Source organism: Neomonachus schauinslandi, chromosome 5 (assembly GCF_002201575.2).
Source record: "Neomonachus schauinslandi chromosome 5, ASM220157v2, whole genome shotgun sequence".
Classification (NCBI taxonomy): Eukaryota; Metazoa; Chordata; class Mammalia; order Carnivora; family Phocidae; genus Neomonachus; species Neomonachus schauinslandi.
The window spans coordinates 92,345,730-92,360,947 of record NC_058407.1 but is presented as its reverse complement, the minus strand read 5'-3'; the positions used below and the strand labels follow the sequence as shown (position 1 = coordinate 92,360,947).

Here is a 15,218-nt window from a genome sequence, read left to right as displayed (position 1 = left end):
AATTATAACTATCCTGGGAGGATGGGAAGAGAGTGCATATGAGTATTTTGGGGCTATACAGTTTAAGACAGCAAATATTTTATTTTCCATCAAAGGAAGTCAATTTGTGATGTCTAAAACTGAAAAACCAAGAAACAGCTGTTTTAAAGCAAGTTATAACAAAGAAGATGCCTCAGAATGGGAACTGAGAGTACGCAGAACAGTAGACTTGTTTTTTGTTATAAACTAAGTAGAAGCATTTGATTTCCACAAATATTTACATGTATCACTTTGATGAAAATTAAAATTAAACCTAAAATAGTAAGAGTGAATAAAAAAAGATTAGCTGGTGGTAACATAAGGATGGTTTCAAGTGGTCCTTAAGAAAAAAGAGCTGTCAAAAATTTAAAAAAAAAAAATTAAAAAAAAAAAAAAAGAAAAAAGAGCTGTCAACAGTGTCAATGCAGGATCCCAGACATGATGAGGACCTGATCTACTTTAATGGCAGTTATAAGTAAAACACTGGAACCAACAATGAAAAGACATGTTCATTTACTCAATAAACTATGCATGTACTAAATATAATTGTAGTAAAAGGCTCTGTGGGAGGCTAAAAATATAAAGCTGAAAGACATCCCATGACAAAAGTGTTTGATTGTTTGTAAATATATAAGGAAGAAAAAAAAACCCAACTATCAACATTATACTAACCTTTTTCAGAAAATAGAAAAAGAGGAAACAATTCTTTTCATGAGGCCAATGTAACCTTGATGGCAAAACGTCAAGTACATTGTAAGAAAGGAAAATTATAGGGTAATCATTCTCATGAACATAGACACAAACATCTTAATTAAACAAAATCCAGCAATATATAAAAAGGAAAATGTATCATGCCAAGTTTGATTTATTCTAGCAAACTAGGAACAGAAGGGAATCTCCTTAATCTGATAAAAATGTGATCTACAGAAAAACCTTAGCAAACATAATACCTAATCATGAAGTACTGAATGCTTTCCCCCAAATCAAGAAAAACAAAAATAAAACAAAACCAAAAAACCCAAGGATTCTATTACTCTATTCAACATTGTATTGGAGGTCCTAGCCAGTGCAATAACACAACAAGGAAAAAGAAACTTTCATTAATTTGTAGGTAAATGATTTAAGAAGCCACAGACAACTGAATTTAGCAAGGTCCCTGGGAACGAGCTCAATATAACAGAATGGGAGACAAAAGGAAACTATTTTTATACTCCAGCCATAGTCAGAAAATGAAATATTAAAAATTTAAAATACTCTTTACCACAAACATTCAAAAGCCTCAAATACCAAGGAATAACTCTAATGGAAGATGGGAAAGATCTCTACACAGAAAACTATAAAACATTGAGGGAAATTAAAGTTCTAAATAAATGGATATACCATGTTCATGGTTTGGAAGACTAATATTATAAAAAATAATAATTCCCCCTAAATTGACCTGTAAATTCAAAGCAAACCCAGTCAAAATTCTACTAGGTTTCTTTCATTTTTAGTGGAAACTCAGAGGCAGATTCTAGAATGTAAATGGAAATACAAAGGATCAAGAGCCGTCTTAAAGAAATATTAAAGACGAACACTGCCAGATAAATTTGTTATAACATTGTAACAATTAAGACAATAAAATATCACATAAGACAAAGTGACCAAGGGAACATTAGATTCCAAAAACAGACTCATACAAATACAGTCACTTCATTTATAACAAAGATGATGTTAGAGAACAGTGGAGAAAGAATCATCTTCTCAAAAACTGATGTTAAATCAAATAGTAATATGGGAAAAAAAAATTTTTTAATCGCTACATCACAACATGCACAAAAATAAATTCCAAATGGGTCACAGATTTCAATGAGAAAAGTTAAACAAAGTTTAGGGGAAAAAAAAAAACGCAACAAAATATCTTTGTGACTCTGTAGTAGGCAAAGATTTCTTAAATAGAACATAAAAGGCACTAATCATAATGGGAAAAATTAGTAAACTGTACTGCACTACATTAAATTAAGAACTTCTTTTTCATCTAAAGATGCCACTGGAAGAATGAAAAGGTAAATTACAAATTGGAAGAAGTTTTATGCAATATATATCCTATCCTTCTCTACAGAGGAAAGTGTAAAGATGTAATAAAAATTATCAAACAAGACCTAAACAAATGGAGGGATATACTATAGTCATGGATGAAAAGACTGAATTTCTTAAACATGCCAATTCTCCTCCAATATATATGTAACTTGATAATGGATTAATAGTCTGTTAAAGAATTTTTAAAAATCAGTAATAGAAAAATGGGCAATAAATAGCAATTCACGGAAGAAACATGAATGACCAATAAGTTAATATCAAACAGGGAAATGCAATTTTATTAATGAGATATAGCTTTTAAACTATTGGATTGGTAAAAATTTAGAAGTCCAACAATACCAAATATTGGAGGGACAAGTCCTATACTTCTGGTGAGGATTTTAAATTGATATAATCCCTGAACAGCAACCTGGATGTATCTATTCAAGGTGAATATATACATAGCACATTACATAGCAATACTACTACAAGGTTTAGGCCACAGAGAAATGTTCAAATATCTGCACAAGAATACTCACTAAAGCACTGCTTTTAATGCCAAAAACACTGGGAACAGCAGTTTAGATAGTATAAAGTGTAGAATGATTCATACAATGAATACTATTTAGTGGTGAAAATAAATGACACAGAATTGTGGATCAACAGGGATCATCTCAAATCCATGATATATCTGAAAAAAGCAAGCTACAAAGGAATACATGAGACTATTATATTAACTTTAAAAAGTGAAAAAAAAGTTTAAATGCATATGTGTGTATGTATGGTAAAAAACACACACACAGAACAAAATATGCATGGCAATGAAAAACATCAAAAGTTACCTCAGGGAAAAGAGGGAGGAGAAAAGAATTGGGAAGGAATACGTAAGGGCTTCAGAATTCTCTCTCATGGTTCATCTCAAGGAAGACAAGGAGGAAGGGAAGCACATATGGCCCCAAACACTAGATTTAACAAAGCTGATGGCAGGAACTTTATACTTTCTGTATGTTGGAACCATTTCATAATTAAGACTGGAAAAAAATGCATTAAAAAAATGGAAGCTAAAGTGTTACTAAGTGTTACTAATGATGGTGTTTTGGATTTTTTTTCTTCTCTTTTTCTTTTCTAAACTGTCTTTAACTGACATGTATTACTTTTAAAATGAAAAACAAACATCATAAATGAAAAGAGAGAGAAAAGGAAAGAAGGGGGGAAAACGCCACCCTCAAGACTAATAAGAATTAAAACACTAACATAAATAACTATTATTCAAATTAGAGGTGACATAAGAGATTACAGGTGATCAGATGAGGGAAAGAATATACCATGTGAGGTATGTGTACACACATGTATAAATGCGTGCATGACTAGACTCAGAGAAGGCATAATGGAAAGAGGCATTTGAACCTGAAAAGATAAGAGCATTTTCTAGTTTTTAAAAAAATTACAAATGTATTCAAACATATAAAAATTCAAATGATACAGAAATAAATACTCTTAACATATTAGTATGCTAGCCTTCCAGACCTTTCTCAAGGTGTATCTCCTTGCCTATTCCTTGAGGAAAATACAAACATATATACTCATATGTTTCTTAACAGTATGTACACCTATTGGTATGTGTGTATATGTACACATGTGTATACATAGTATAAATATATATTTTTTTCATAGTATAAATATTTTTAGAGGGCAAGTTGTCATCAAATATAGTGTGTGTGTGTATACGTATATAAAATTAAATTTTAAACAAAACTTGTTGGCACCTGGGTGGCTCAGTCAGTTAAGCATCCGCCTTCGGGATCGAGCCTCACATCATTGGGCTCCCTGCTCAGGGGGAAATATGCTTCTCCCTCTCCCTCTCCTATTTCCCCGCTCTTTCTCTCTCTCACTCACTCCCTCTCTCAAATAAATAAAATCTTTAATAAATAAACTTTAAACAAAATTAGGTCTTAATAAACATTGTTATGCAACCTAGTTTTTAAAAATTATCCTTCTATGTCAGTGCACACAAATCTACCTCATTTTTTTGAATGATTGTAATATTCTATACACTAGATATACCAGAATGTATTTCCCTGTGACAGACTATTATAAATAATGCTAAGCAGGGACCCTTGTACAAATGGGTATTTCTGTAAAAAAAAAAAAAAAGCTATCTAAAAGGAAAATTCACTGACAAATTGCCCTCCAAAAAGATCTTACCAATTCCACTTATACCAAAGTACATGAAAGCATGCCATTCTCTACCATTCTGACCAATATTGGTCATAATCAACTTTAACATATTTTTGCCACTCTGGTAGACATAAATAGTGTATTATTTTAATTTCATTTACCTGATCACTAGTAAGGCCACACAGAGTTATTTGGACATCAGAAATTCGGGGTGGGGGTGGAGGTGAAGTAACTATGTTGTAGACAGAGGTGTGAAGACAAATAAGAAAGTAAATATGAAGAACCAACAAATGATTTAATTTGGTTAAAACACCAGCAATGGTATGATTATTTGAGTTTGACGATGGGTTTGTGAAAATACAACTAGACTTTTTTCTTCAGGTTATGAGACTATCCTGAAGATTTTTTTAGTAGCAGCGACATGATTAGAAACCACACTTCAGAAAATTAATTTAGGAACAGTGTATAAGCTTTCAGGGGGGAAAATCAGCAGGGACGAGATTTCACTGGCTAGAACCTCAGGCCAGAGAAGGTAAGAACATAAACTAGAGCATAAGGATTAGGAAGGGAGAAGTGATGCATTAGAAATACATTATTTACAGAGCCCAAATCAAGAAAATTAGGAAATTATTAGATAAGAGAGGAACTAATCATGTTGATGGTTGAAGAAAAAGTACTTCCTGCTTCTCCCTCTCCCACTCCCCCGGCTTGTGTTCCCTCTCTCGCTGTGTCTCTGTCAAGTAAATGAATAAAATCTTTAAAAAAAAAAAAAATAAGAAAAAGTACTTCCCAATCAACATGATGCTAACTACCCTTTAGTAAATAGAACTGTAAAGAAACGTGCATAAAAATAATACAATGGAAGAAAAATACAAATTCTATTAATGAATCATCTCAATAACTCAAAATAAGGAAATACATTTCTTGGGTACCTGAGAGATCACTGCTTTCAATTCGCCGGAGATCTGAATCTGCCCAAAAGAGCTTGCCCAATCTGCTATCAAGGGCTAACGCAATTGGTTTACTTAAGCCACTGAAAAAGAGGACTTCCCGTTCTGTTCCATCCAAAGCAGCCCGTTCAATTTTGGGAGACCTTTCCTGAAGATTGGTAAAATACATATACCTGAAGAGAAAGGAAGAAACAATAGGTTCAGCAAAGTAAGAAACCATACAAAATGAGAATATTCTTAAAATAAAGGAGTATTTTAAAATCTTATTTTTAAAAGTTTTAAATATATATTTTTAGAGGCCATGGGATACTTTTATTACGTTCAATAATAGTAACACAGGGCACACAGAAGTTCTTAGGGAGCTAATTTTCATGGATTAATAAAATGAGTGATAAGGGTGCCTGGCTGGTTGAGTGGGTGGAGCATGCAAATCTTGATCCCAAGGGTTGTGAGTTCAAGCCCCACATTGGGTGTTGAGATTACTTTAAAATAAAATGAAGTGATAGACACAGGCATACCTATGCTTTTGGAATATTACAATACATAAATAAAATAAAAGAAATAAAAGAACAGTTAACCAGGAAGACCTGAACACCAAATTTTAAATTCCTTCTTCAATTAGTCTATTTCATATCTAAAAATAAGTCACATATGAATTATTTCTCATATTTAACTTATAGAGTTCATCTCTTTCCTGTAACTCTTTTGAAATAAGCTACTTCCCCTGATGAATTCCTTATTCATTCAGGTGCAAATAAGTACTGTTGACCAAATGTAAATCTCTGTATTGAATGAAAGAAAACGTATTAGTTCTTGTCATAAAGGAACCTGAAGTCTAGTAGAAAATATAACCTGAAAAACAATTAAGTGTAAGGTAGAGGACTAAGCATAACTAGAGAGGCACAGATACAGAGGGCTGGACACTTGGGAGAGGGGAAAATCACACCTGGCTGGCATGGGGTAGATCAAGGAAAACTTCGTAGAGGATGTTGAGGTTCCAATGGTCCTGAAGGTATGGTTAGGAATTAGAACTATAGCAATAGTGTCTAAGGAAAGAAATTCTAGGCAGTAAAATCAGAGAAAGCAAGTATATAAGAAAAGGCAGGGGCAGGTGGATGGAGAATATCGAGTTTTTCACTGGAGCACAGGATACTTAAAGGTAAATAACACATGAGCTGAACTTTAGTAACATACCCCTTCTCCGGGTTCACCACAATGGCTCGAGGTCTGTCTTGCTCGCCTTTTAGTACAACCCCAATTGATCTGCCATCTAATCTTGTTACATTAATGACATTGGTGGCCTCACAAGTCCAATAAATGTAGCGGCTATAAATATCAATGCTGAGGTCATAGGGTTGTATTTCTAGGTTCTGATTTGGAACTGAGCTCACAACCACAGTAAAGCCCTAGGGAAAGAAAAAGACATACACATAGAAAATTAGACTCCAAGCCAGAGATCCCTGAGGTGATCACTCACAATGCTTACACGTACGTGGTTACAAACCTGAGAAGGAACTTTACAGTCTCACTGGACATTTCTTAATACATTTTTTTTATGGGTAATGTGCTTCTTTGTTACCATGCATTTCAGATGTTCCCTTTGGTTATTATGACATGGGGCAGATGAGGGAGCTGAGGCCGTATTAGTTGCTCAAGGAACCTGAAGTGCACTGATCAGAGTGAGGAGGTGGCAGCTGTCTCCTGTAAACTAGAGACAAATGGAGCCAGAACCACCCCTTAGAAATACCACTAAAGCAGTGGTTCTTAACTCGGGACCTTTGGAACGGTGTAGAGACATTTTGGATTGCCATACCTATGGGGCTATAACTGGCATCTAGTGGACAGAGGTCAGGGATGCTGTTAAACAGCTTACAATGTACAGGTCATCCCTCCACAACAAAGACTTACACAGCCTAAAAAATGTCAACAGTGCTGAAGGGGAGAAACTGCTTATAGAGACAAGAGCAATTAGGACTATAAACCACATCTACCAGTCATGTCTTGCTCCAATCCTCAAACCACTGGAAAAAACATTTTTTTAACAAAGCAAAGCAATTAGAGAGGTTTAGTTCATCTGCCCTACCCAAATAAATGATATTTCTTTTACTTGGCAACTCTGAGGTAACATGTATCTTAATGAGGCTATCTCATTTATCTTCTGTGTCCTCGGCTGTATAATAACACCACTATAACTATACCCCTCAAGGATCCCTCAACAGCCCCTAAATATATTATGTCTTCGCCCTTTTTTTCATGAGATATTAAGACATCAAAAATTAGTAATCCAATCTCCCTAAATTTTGATACACTCAAAATCCAACATCACTGCTATAAGGAAGACAAATAATTACAGTAATCCCAGTCTAAAACTGCTTAGCCACAGAAAATCATGTAGTATGATAACAGTACGCAAACCGTGACTGCTGTGTAAGCATAGACAAGATTGTTGATAGTATTTTCATTTCCATCCCATAGTCACCAAATAATAGCCTCCCCACATCATTAGGTTAGTGGTAACATATCCTAGATATTTTTAATTTTACTGAGAGTATGTTATAGGTTTCCTATCCTCTGAATTTCCTAAAAATAGTTAATAATAACAGAACTGTTATTTACTGAGTCCCTACCTCCTATGTCACAGATAGTGGGCTATACGCTTTGCATAGTTTTCAGCAAGCAAGTTCATAAGAGGGGCGCCTGGGTGGCTCAGTCCGTTCAGCAGCCTACTCTCGATTTTGGCTCAGGTCATGATCTCAGGGTCCTGGGATCAAGCCCCATGTCTGGCTCCATACTCAGCAGGGAGTCTGCTTGAGGATTCTTGCTCTCAAATAAATAAATAAATAAATAAATCTTAAAAAAAAAGTTCATAAGAATCCTAGTGAGTGACAGAGCAAAGATCAAAACCAACATCTACTTGATTTCAAAGCTTCTAACATTCCATGTAAACGGAACCATAATGGAAAAAACTATATAAACAGGTGTGAGTGGCACTGACAAAGTCATTACCAATATATGAGCATAAATTTTCCTTATACAATTTTTATTCCCACACCATCATCAATTGTTTAGTCAAAGATCATTAGGAGGATAAAAAGCTACTAGGTCCAGAATTTTAGTTTCCCTCTCTCTCTTTCTCTCTCTCTCTCTCTCTCTCAAGAATTAAGTAAAATTGGGCGCCTGGGTGGCTCAGTTGGTTAAGCGACTGCCTTCGGCTCAGGTCATGATCCTGGAGTCCCGGGGTCGAGTCCCGCATCGGGCTCCCTGCTCGGCAGGGAGTCTGCTTCTCCCTCTGACCCTCCTCCCTCTCATGCTCTCTGTCTCTCATTCTCTCTGTCTCAAATAAATAAATAAAATCTTTAAAAAAAAAAAAAAAAAGAATTAAGTAAAATAGGATGGTTGGTTACTCCAATTACCCGGCCAAAGAAACAGATTTTGAACTGAGCCCTGAATTACCTGGCTGCCGTCTTCTTGTGCTTTTCGGATCATGTTTTGTCGTGAGTCAATCCAATAGAGTTGCTTGTCCAGTGGGTCATAGTCAATGGCCCGGACATTGCGAAGGCTGTGGATAGGAAGGATGATGTCAGGGCTCTGCTGCTCATCAATCACCATGCGGTTGATGGCACTTTTCTGACTGAAGAGCAGGAAAGTAGTTGGAGCTTAAAGAAAGAAAAGAGCAGATTTGAAACACAATTACTCTAAGTCTTGTATCATCCAAGTATTTGATCAGCTTGTAGCCTGAATTTCATACAAAACACACATAGATGCTGAAGAGGTAAGGCTGAAGACAAAACCCTTTGGAATGTTTCCAGAAACTCTCCTCAAGGTGACACTAATCAGCACCATGCTACCAAACCAGTTATGAATTCACCCAGTGACACAGTCCCCTAGCCTATTTTGTGCCATCTTGTCCACAGTGGTATAAAAGGAAACTTGATTTCAAAAAAGCATTTGGTAAAGGTATCAAAATTCTCCTTGTCTACCAAGTAAATAATCCTACTCTTCCATAACCTATTCATCTGGGTGGCAGGAACCCTAGGTTCCATAGGTCAAAGCAGAACCTTTAAGACTGGTTTTAGTCTCAGCTCTCTTACTGTCTAGTCACTTGATCATAATTAAGTCACTGAACCTCTTTGGGTCAAAGTTAGCTCAACTCTAAAATAAGGTTATAGCTATCTTGTCCTGCTCATTGAGTTGCTACAAAAATTTTACAACATATATGAAGATAATTTATTTTTTTTTAAAGACTTTATTTGAGAGAGAGAGAGGCGCACGTGAGAAGGGGGAGGGTCAGAGGGAGAAGCAGACTCCCTGCTGAGCAGGAAGCCCCATGTGGGACTCGATCCTGGGACTCCAGGATCATGACCTGAGCTGAAGGCAATTGCTTAACCAACTGAGCCACCCAGGCGCCCATGAAGATACTTTTAAAATTGTAATTCATTATGTCAATTACACTTCAATGAGAAATTATATAAATGTAAAGTAAAAATAACTTGTTTATTATTATCAGTAATAGCAATAATAAAATTGGTATTAATAGAAATTAAACAAACCCTCATGGACTGCAGATATAGGTTTTATTTTGCACTGTGTGTATGTGATAACTGTAAGAAGAGAGGACCAGTAAAAATCTCTCTCTCCTCTCCTCACTCTTCCTCCCTCTCGTTTTCTCTCTCTCACACATACACACACACAAAACTAGTAATAACAAATGTTTTATGTTCATTAACTCTAATCCTCATAAAAAAAACCTTGTATTTATATTCTCACTAAAACATATTTTGCTCTGATGCTAAGATGATGTCCTAAACTTATGAAATGGGGAAATGCAACAGAGACTTAAATTTCCCTTTCCTGGGGACTAAGCCACTGATTACTATGTAATTACCTTTAATGCAGGCAAACATCTAGAAAACAACAGCATTTGGCAGTGCTACCAACAGCTTCAAAGTCTACTAGCATTTTGAACATCTTCATTAAAACATTATATAAAAATTCCATAATTATACTCTGTTCTCTTGGTATTCAGTCTACTGAATCCAGTAGAATTTTGTCCTTCTCATGGATATAAATATAAATGGCCAATCCAGAACTCCTTGCTTTATTTCTTCCTAAGCCCCACTCTTCACAACTCCATTATGTGTGGTTCCCTGGTTTACTTTACATTTACACCCAAATGTACAATTGACTTCAATCCCAAAGAAACTCATTGGTATTCATAAAGAAACTTGGTATTCACAACACTGAAATTCCTTTTTTTTTTTTTTTAAGTGAAGCATAGTTGACACACAATGTTACATTCACAACACAGAAATTCTGCTTTATGTAAGGTCTTCACTGGCTAAAAGCCCATACCCAGCTTGGAAGACTGAGTAAGTATTTCAACGATCCCACTGGAACCCTTCATTACCTGGAGTCGACTCCATCACATACTGACTTAACAACTTTTAGCAATTTTAGTAGAACCCATGCTTTAAGTAGTAAGAATACATGTCACAACAGAGTAGCTATCTTTCTTTTTTTTTTTGGCAGTACTACTTTCTTGTAAATCAAGAAAAAAAGGGGGGGCAGGCTCTAAACTGTAAGTTTCCAACAGAAAATCACCACTTACACTAACACATACAATGAGGCTTAGACTCCAGAGTTTTATTTATTTTATTTTTTTTAAAGATTTTATTTATTTATTTGACAGAGAAAGACACAGCGAGAGAGGGAACACAAACGGGGAGTGGGAGAGGGAGAAGCAGGCTTCCTGCTGAGCAGGGAGCCCGATGCGGGACTCGATCCCGGGACTCCAGGATCATGACCTGAGCCGAAGGCAGTCGCTTAACCAACTGAGCCACCCAGGCGCCCAGACTCCAGAGTTTTAGTTGCCAACTTTTCCTGCCTGGGAAACAATTAATCAAATATATATTTGGCTCCTACTATGTTTTACTGGTTTTTTTTTTTAATCAAGTTTTAATCTTCAATTAGATTCTATAGTTAGGTGTTCTAGAAATGTAGATTAAGATAAAGCCAAATATGGCTCCAAATAAATGCTTGTTGTTTTTTTTTTTAAGATTTTATTTATTTATTTGACAGAGAGCGAGAAAGAGAGAGCACAAGTAGGGGGAACGGCAGAGGCAGAGGGAGAAGCACGCTCCTTGCTGAGCGGGGAGCCTGATGTGGGGGGCTCGATCCCAGGACCCTGGAATCATGACCTGAGCCAAGGGCAGATGGTTAACTTACTGAGCCACCCAGGCGCCGTAAATGCTTGTTTCAAAAAGTCTATGGATGACATTAACAATTACAATTGATTGGCTCAATATTTCTAAGAGGAAGCTAATGTTCTGACTTATTTCAATGAAGACTTGATTCAGTCATTCAATGCTTAAAGGGACAAAGAATATGCAATTTTGTAACCTTAAATCCATCTTAATTTATATAACCTCTAACCCCCTTATCTAATGCAAAACGGTACTTTAAAAATTGTCATCCAGGCTGTCTGAGTTTTGCATTCCCACAAGGAAGACAGCTACACACACAAGCTGGAAGATGAGGTGTTACGTAGGAGGGAGGTTTTCAGTTCTCTTTTGAAGGTACAATTGTTCACCTGCAGCTTAAAGGGAGGCGATGCTCTTGTGTAAGACCTTCATAAACCACAAGGCCAAGTTCATCGCATCTGACTGCGCCATTTGTGCACTATGCCAAGGGCACTGAGTAGGGACCAAGTTCCAGTCCACACGACATTAACCAAGCCATGCACCTCTGTGCCTATGACTGCCCAAAGGAAACATCTTTTCCTAATTTGCACCAAGCTGCCATAGAGATATCCCACCTCAGTAATGAACAAGGGATTCCACAATTTGACTTTCTGTTTCCTCCATGACTTAATCTCTTTATTCACTCTATGCCAGTGACACTGGCCTCCTAGGTGTTCCTCTAATATGCCAGACAGTCTCCCTCCTCGGGCCTTTGCATTTGCTATCCTCTTTACTTAATAGGTCTTCTCCCAGATATCCAGCTAGCTCTCATTTCCTTACCTCTCTCAGTTCTTGACATAATGTCACTTTATCAGTAAGGATTTCTCTGATCATCATATTTAATGTTGTAATCAATCCTCCTCCTCACCCTTTCTTGCTCTTAATATTTCTCCATAACATTTATCTCCTTCTAATCTGTGATATAGTTTACTTATTTGGTTCAATATCTGTCTCACTAGAATAGAAACTCCATGAAGGCAGAGACCGATGTCTATTTCATCCACTGCTACATTTTCCACTGGCTCAAATGATGCCCAGTATGTAGCAGACATTCAATATATATTCATTGAAAGAATAAATGAATAAACACATAAAGAAATAAGCATTAGATGACAATAACTATGGAGAGCCCTGTAGCCATAATTTTTGAAAGTAAAAGAATAAAATTATTTCAGAGAATTGGGAAGGAAAAGAAACAAACATTTATTTAGGACCTCCCAACATGTCACTCATCATTTTAGATGTTAATCCCCAAAATTATCACGTCCATTTTTAGGTAAGCAAACTCAGAAAGGTTAAGTTTTTCCCCAAGGTCACGAGGTTGTTGAATGGAAGAGCACATGTATTTTTCCAAGACCTGTCCTGCTTCTTCATCCTTTTATTTAACAATGATTTCTTGAATCATTACTATTTACCAAGCACTGTTGTAGGCACCTAAGATGTATAAGTGAAAACACAAAACAAAACAAAACAAAAAATGCTGCTTCAGGGAGTTTATATTCCAGTAGACAGACAAAAGCAATTAACATAATAAAGAAGTTATAGTATATAAGTATTAGAGTATATAAATTGTACAGGATATCAAAGAGTAATAAGTGTTACAGGAAAAAGAAAAAGTACAGGTAAAGAACACTGGCAATGCCAGATAGGATGAAAGGATGATTTGCTTTAAATAGGGTAGAGCAGGTCTCACTGTGTAGGTCACAATTAAGCAAAGATTTGGAGGTAAAGTATATCCATGTAAATATTTGCAGGAAAAACATTCCAAAAGGCAAGAAGCAGTACAACAGTCCTGAGGTGGAAGTACTGGCATATATGAAAATAACAATGAGGTTAGTGTGGCTGTCACGAAGAGAACAAGGGAGAGAAGAGTAGAAGCTGAGGTTAGAGAAGCAAAAGGGGAGGGATGCAAAGTGTAGGGTATGGATCATGTAGGAACTCAGAGGCCATTGTAAGAACTAGGTTTTTACTTTGTGTGAAATGGCGAGCCATTGCAAGGCTTTGAGCAGAGAAATAACACAATCGGGTTTCACTTTTGAAACACAGGTCAGGGGCGCCTGCGTGGCTCAGTTGGTTAAGTGTCTGCCTTTAGCTCAGCTCATGATCCCAGGGTCCTGGGACAGAGCCCCACATCAGGGCTCCCTGCTCAGCAGGAAGTCTGCTTCTTCCTCTCCCCATGCTCCTCCCCCCTGCTCGTTCTCTCTCTTTCAAATAAATAAATAAAATCTTAAAAAAAAAAAAAAGAAAGAAACACAGGTCAAGGAGTAAATCACACACAGTGCTGGAAAACTTTCTGACAGCAAGTACTTTGTGTTAAAATTCTCTCATAATCTGCCTTGGAATCTAACATATCTCTACACAAATATTAAATAGTACTCATTATAGAAAGAGGACACAATAGAAAGTCTCTTGAAACACTAGTGATCTATCACCAAAAGTAGCCAAAGACAGACGGATATTAGGGCCTGGAAGCACTGATTTCTCATGGCCTTCACTCACCAACTAATATGCACAGATATCAGCAGCTAAAATAATGATCTCAAAAGGTCTTTCCATATTCCCCTTGTCTCCATCCTCCATCAGTCATTATCTCTATTTTCTCCTTCCATTCAAAGTCAAACTTCTTGAAAAAGGTACTACCTCCCTTTCCCTTTCTCCATTCACATTCTGACCAACTCTATCTAATCTTTCACCATTATCTCCCTGCAATTACTCTTAAGGGTTACTAATAACCACCTTATTCAAACATCTAGTGGATACTATTTTAGGATTCACCTAACTCAACCTCTGCAGCATTCAACACAGTTCTTTTTGGGAACAATCTTATTTCTGGTGCGTACTTTTCCTTTTACCTCTCTGGCTGTGCTTTCTCTCCTCAAAGTTTCTTAGGTTACCAGATCCGTTCCTGTCTCTACACCAGGAGTTGGCAAACTATAGCTTATAGCTGTATCTTGGCCTGCTGCCTGTTTTGGAAGAAAGCTTATCAGAATTCAGACACATTTTAGAAATGTCTTGATAATGGCTGCTTTCATGCAATAGTGGACAGAGCTGAGCAGGTATGACAAACTGTATGATTCACAAAGCCTAAATATTTACTCTCTGGCCCTTTACAGAAAGTTTGCTGACCCAGCTCTAAACCTTCTCCCTAAGTAATCTCACCCATTTTAAATACATGGAAGCAATTCCAAAATTTATTTATCTCCAACCTCATGTCTCCCCTCTTCTATCCAACTACCTATGTAATGTATCTATTTCAATGTCCCATAAGAAAATCAATACAAACATGCTGAAAAATAAACTTTTTATTTCATTCTGAAAACAAGGCTTCCTCTCTAGTCTTCTATCTCCTATCGACTATTCAAACCAAAAATCTAAGTCATCCTTGCTCCCTCCCTCCTCTTCTTCCTCACATCCAACCCATTCACAAGTTCTGTTCACTCTAGCTTCAAAACATACCTTTAATCCACAGCTTCTCTCCATCACCACTGCCACCATCCCATCACCACTGCCACCATCCCATCACCACTGCCAACATCCCAAGCAAGTCTACCTGATTACCACACCAGTCTAGTTGACTTCCCTGCTACCACATCTTTTTCTCTTCAAATACTGTCTACACAGCAATCAAATCAGGTGATACCGTAATATTCAAGGCAACCTTACACGGTAGTTAGTATTATTCCCATTTACAAATGAGAAATTTAAGGCTTAAAAAATTTGTGGCTTGAGGCACCTGGGTGGCTTAGTGGGTTAAGCGTCTGCCTTCAGCTCAGGT

General features: G+C 36.7%; 1 protein-coding gene across 1 annotated transcript in view; it reads right to left on the bottom strand.

Annotated features, from left to right (window-relative positions):
* LRP6 (LDL receptor related protein 6) overlaps window positions 1–15,218 on the bottom strand; it is a 174,612-nt gene that overhangs the window by 29,623 nt on the left and 129,771 nt on the right. The window contains exons 13-15 of the mRNA XM_021690515.1: window positions 8,658–8,860; window positions 6,399–6,610; window positions 5,187–5,377 (exon numbers count right to left, since the gene is read on the bottom strand). Of these exons, the coding sequence (XP_021546190.1) occupies window positions 5,187–5,377; window positions 6,399–6,610; window positions 8,658–8,860 (606 nt within the window). The remainder of the gene's footprint in view (window positions 1–5,186; window positions 5,378–6,398; window positions 6,611–8,657; window positions 8,861–15,218) is intronic.